Source organism: Octopus bimaculoides, chromosome 7 (assembly GCF_001194135.2).
Source record: "Octopus bimaculoides isolate UCB-OBI-ISO-001 chromosome 7, ASM119413v2, whole genome shotgun sequence".
Classification (NCBI taxonomy): Eukaryota; Metazoa; Mollusca; class Cephalopoda; order Octopoda; family Octopodidae; genus Octopus; species Octopus bimaculoides.
In genome coordinates this window covers 110,490,798-110,496,447 of record NC_068987.1, presented here as the reverse complement: position 1 = coordinate 110,496,447, position 5,650 = coordinate 110,490,798, and the positions used below count along the sequence as shown (strand labels likewise).

Genomic DNA, 5,650 nt, shown 5'->3' with positions numbered 1-5,650 from the left:
GTGCGGGTGACACGTAAAAGCACCCACTACACTCTCTGAGTGGTTGGCGTTAGGAAGGGCATCCAGCTGTAGAAACTCTGCCAAATCAGACTGGAGCCTGGTGTTGCCATCCGGTTTCACCAGTCCTCAGTCAAATCGTCCAACCCATGCTAGCATGGAAAGCGGACGTTAAACGATGATGATGATGATGATGATGGAACATCAAAACAGCTCAACAAATGGGTACCACGTAATTTGAATGAAAATCAAAAATGTGCAGATATGAAATTTGCTTGTCACTTCTTCTCTGTAACCAGACTGTTCCATTTCTCAACCATATTATAACTTGTGATAAAAACTAGATTCTGTATAATAATAAAAAAATGTTCTTGACAGTCATTAGACCAGAATGAAGCTCTGAAACCCTTCCCTAAATCCAATCTCTTCAGAAAGAAGCTTATGGTGACTGTTTGGTGGTGTAGTGCTGGACTCATCCCCTAGAACTTCTTAAAACCCCAAAAATCCATTACTGCAGAAAAATATTGCCATGAAATTGCCAAAATAAAGGAAAAATTGCTACTCCTTTATCCTAGACTGGTCAGCAGAAGAAGGCCAATCATTCTTCATGACAATGCTTGACCACACATTTCACTAATGATGTTGCAGAAGTTGAAGGAACTTGGTACAAAGTTCTTCCCCACCCAGCTTATTCCTCAGACCTTTCTCCTACTGACTACCACTTTTTCAAGCACTTTGGTTTCCTGTGAGAGAAGGAGTTCAAAAATCAAACCAATGCTGAAAGTGCGTTCAAAGGGTCCATCAGTTCCAGGACTCCAGATTTTTATGCTATCGGAATAAACAAACTGGTAACTCATTGGCAAAAATCTGTTGATTGTAATGGTGCTTACTTTGAAGAATAAAATTTCCGCATTGTTGAAATATATTGTGATGAATTTCAATGTTTCCAAATGTTGCTTACTTTTTACTCAGCCTGCTATCTATCTATCTGTCTGTCTATGTATATATATGTATATATACACATATGAAGAAAGATAGAGAGAGAAAAGACTGTATTAGTTATCCCTTGTTCTATTTCCAGGTTAGCCCAATCTAGTAAAGATGCTGACCATGAGAACCAAATCCATGCATTGTTCGAACAGATTAATACTATAACCAACCCAGACTCCCAACACAGGTTAGTAATTTTATCTAAATAATCAGTTCTATATAGATTATTATCATTATTATTATTATGCCAGAGCAGCTGTCTGGTTTCCGTGCCAGTGACATGTAAATAGCACCATTTGAGCATGATCGTTACCAGCGTCGCCTTACTGGAACTTCTGCCGGTGGCATGTAAAAAAGCATTCAAGTGAGGTCGTTGCCAGTGCCGCTAGACTGGCTCCTGTGCAGGTGGCATGTAAAAAACACCATTTTGAGCATGGCCGTTGCCAGTACCGCGTGACTGGCCTTCGTGCCGGTGGCACGTAAAAGCACCCACTACACTCTCGGAGTGGTTGGCGTTAGGAAGGGTATCCAGCTGTAAAAACTGCCCGATCAGATTGGAGCCTGGTGCAGCCATCTGGTTTCACCAGTCCTCAGTCAAATTGTCCAACACATGCTAGCATGGAAAGCGGACGTTAAACAATGATGATGATGATTATTATTGTTATTATTGTTTTTGTTGATGAACATTAAATGATAATGACAATGATGATGATGATGTATATCAGCTGTAGAAACCATGCCAAAACAGACAATTGGAGCATGGACAGCTCTCTGGTTGGCTAGCTTCTGTTGAACCAGCCAACCCATGCCAGCATAGAAAATAGATGTTAATGATGATAACATATATGCCTTATAAGTAATGTATATATATATATATATATATATGGAAGAATGTACGAAAAAACAACAGACGAGGACAGGTGGTGTAAATAACAAAAGGATGTATTAGTATGACGCTCGGGAATACGGAAAGTCTTTGACGTTTCGAGCTACGCTCTTCAACAGAAAGAATACGGAGACAAGGAGAAAAACACGGAGAAAAAAAATTGAATAGTGTCCAGTCAACGGTCAATCATAATAATAATGGCTGACCGGAAGTTAGAAATTCTTTTTTCAGGAGAGCTAAGAAAAGGGGGAGATAACAAACGATGACAAATATGAATGTGCAGGTGTCTATAGTAATCCCATCTATCCATAAATGCATTTTCTTGTGATCTGTTGGAATGCTGTAACTTGGGAAATAAAGACAAAATCTCTAATTTCCCTCCTCATCTAAATGTTGCTGATTTTCCTTGTTTCAGGCATATCTCTATGACATCAGCCCCATGCAACACAGGACTGTGTAAACCAGAGAAGGCACCAAACAGGTTACCTCCGTACACAGACACAGCTGGGAAAAAGTCTTAAACCCCATCTCTTTTACTTCTCAGCTTTTCACTTTCCGCCTCCCATCCAGTCTGCTCTCTCTCTCTCTCTCTCTCTCTCTCTCTCGCGACTAATACAATTGTACACACACTGTGTGTGTGTGTGTGTGTGTGTGTGTGTGTCTATATATATATATATATTTATATAATCATCATGATCATATACATAATTTATAAATATCATGATTTTAACCCCCCCCCCTTTTCCCGCCCTTATATACAGGATACGGTAAATAAATTGTCATTCTAAATTAGACAAAAATGAAACTCACACTGACATCTCATTTTGACAGATATATTTACCAAAAATTACATAAAAATATCTTGAAATACTAAAGTGTAAATTTATTCATTAAAATTGCCATTGGCTCCAACCATGGCCTCCAGATGACTTCAGAATCTCCTGTAACTCTTCTGGATTGTCTCCTTGTTTACATTGGGTAATGCTGCCATAATCCTTGCCTTCAGTTCATCTTTGGTGTTACAAAAAGTTTTGTCGGTCAACTGTGTCCTACACATAATAACCAAGCGGTTTGCAGTCTGCGGAGTTAGGTGACCAGATGTTACGGGGTGATGTGGTCGCAGAAATTATCTGACAGCCATGACTGGGTTCCCCTGCTTGTGTGGCATGGTGCGGAGTCCTGTTGCCAGATATAGGGTCTTCCAGCAGCTACCCTCTTGACCCAGGGCAGCATTACCTCCTCCAGTTACTTGATGTAGGCCTCTGTGTTGAGTCTGAGGCCATGTGGGAAGATGAATGGAGGCTTAATGTCGCCATCACTAGTGATCACTCCAAACACCACGATGTTGACTGGATGTTCGATTTTTATCACTCTTGCTACATGTTCATATTGCTACATGTCCGTATTGGATCTTCTGATGTAAATGCCAAGCACTACAGCATGTCATTTCCAAATTTCTGGTTGGTTAAATTGCGTCATGGTGCTGTTTTCCTCAAAGATGGTGCCCAATTTTGCCTCCTAAATTGTGTGGTTGGCAAAATCTAAAGACAAATAATGCACGTAATTATAAATATAAAATGGTGACAATTTACCCATCGTCCTCTGTATATATATATGCACACACAGAGAATATATATATATATATATATACAGATAGATAGCTATAGATACATATAAACACACAGTATATATATATTTATCCATACACTAATATAGTATATATAAATATACACACACACACGCACAGAATATATATATATATATTTTGAAAAATGTGGGAAACGAATTTCTAAATTAACCAGGTACAACCGTTTAGCATTACATGGATCTGCATATCATGTATTGGAGTCTTGAAATTAATATATTTATCTAGAAATATCCAAAAGATGTTATAATAGAAAATAATAATTTATCAATATGATAAATAATAATTTATCAATAAATATGTGGATATTCTATTTCAGATTATGCAAAAAATAACATAACGAGTATATATGAAGGAAAAACTCTTGGTATCTATATATACATCAAGAAATAATACTTTAAGGATAAAACCAGTACAGCAGCAGGGTATAAAGAATTATCTCCTACTTAGGTTATAAGTATCATTACAAGGGAACTACACGTGTTTCAGTACGGGAAGGTTATAATATATACATAGATATGTAATCATCAGATTTGCAATTCTACCAACACATCTTCAGGTCCTTTTTCAAAATATTGTTAACCTACTTTTACATCACCTAAAAATTAAGTGTTAAATTAAACATTAAAAATTAAACTTTACAAAATTAAGAATTATATATAACTGGATGTTGCCAGGGAAACCAACCTTGCCAGGCAACCTTAACAGGGATTTTTTGCTTTGCAATGATGGACAGTCCTTTTATATAGAACAACAGCTTGAATATTTATGAAAAACACTGGAATCAAAGAGAGGTGGAATTTATACTGGAATAATACTCAGCCTAAAATTTGGCAAACATTGATTAATGCTAATATAATTAGTGGTTAAATATTAAATAGAAGAAGCCAATGGGTAGACAGTAAACCAAAGATTTTGTCAATGTGAAGAATGAAAAGATCCAAAACCAAAACAAGAAACCCTGCTAAATAATTTGGCTAACATTTAGAAATGGGTTTCATTATTTATACAAGACAGGAATCTCACTGAAAAAGTTTTTAGAAATAAAATTTGATACATTTTTGTATAAAAGTATTGTTGTTGTTGTTATTCAACTTGACTCAGGATTGGTTGAATTTATGTGGGCAACGGGTTTACTGCCTGCAACCTCAGATGTCCTCTGCACAAGCACTTCAGGGGTTTCTCCACCTCATTACTCACAATCCAGACACAACCTTCACAGCTTTTATCTTCCAAATTTTAAGGTTTTGCATTTTTTTTTTATATTTCGCCTTCTTTTTTTACGACGGATGAATTAATAAATAAATTTACTTTTCTTTGTCTATTATTGTTAAATCTGGTTTATTAATCGCTAGATTCTTATTCCGTTTCAATAGGAAAATCCCAAGGTTAGCAGCAATCTCAACCTTATCAGACAAGAGAGTTGGGCTGAGGACAGATCCTTGAGGAAGCCTAGCATTAATAGATGAAGATTGACCATCAAGAACAACCTTGATCCTATGGCCATAAAGGAAAGAGGAGATGATGTTCAGCATGAAACCGGACACACCAAAGGATTGGAGCTTCCGTAGAAGTCAAATAGAGACATCAAGCAACTGCCCTAGCTTGGCCAGATACATTCAAGGCATGTTAAACAAAGCCATCTTAGGTTTCTTCTTCCCCAAAAACGCAGCTGAAAAAAAAATTTGGTGCCAAACTTTCGTTATTTTATTTGGTTTGATTTAAATAACAAACAACAACAATATTAAGTTTACTCTTTAGGTATCTCTATTTCAACAGTGGCCATTCTTATATAGATAAGCACTGTTAAATCTCTGAACGAGTTATTAACAGTAACTGCACGACAAGGTGAAGCATATTTGCCACTTAAATGTGGCTGACACCTAAGGGTGGATGTTACTGTTGCTTTTAGCCCCAGGAGAACATCTCCTCCAGCTGGCTATCGACACACATCTGTGTCCTGTCTGTATTTGCAAAGGGAAGTCATCTTTCCCATCTTGATCTGCGATACGCACGGACTAGAGTTTCTAGGTATTTACCCGTCCTCAGCACACGACAATCGCCGACCTTCGATGCGAAAGGTATCCTGATGCAAATATAACTTTATATATATATATATGTATATATATACA

The 5,650-nt window shown here is 37.2% G+C and overlaps 1 protein-coding gene across 1 annotated transcript in view; it reads left to right on the top strand.

The window, feature by feature from the left end:
* LOC106871241 (RING finger protein 207) overlaps positions 1-4,840 on the top strand; it is a gene marked incomplete at its 5' end in the record, with an annotated part of 28,111 nt that extends 23,271 nt beyond the window's left edge. Inside the window, 2 exons of the mRNA XM_052969467.1 lie at positions 1,079-1,174; positions 2,289-4,840. Coding sequence (XP_052825427.1) covers positions 1,079-1,174; positions 2,289-2,394 — 202 coding nt within the window. The remainder of the gene's footprint in view (positions 1-1,078; positions 1,175-2,288) is intronic.
* Between the last annotated feature and the right edge of the window lie 810 nt (positions 4,841-5,650).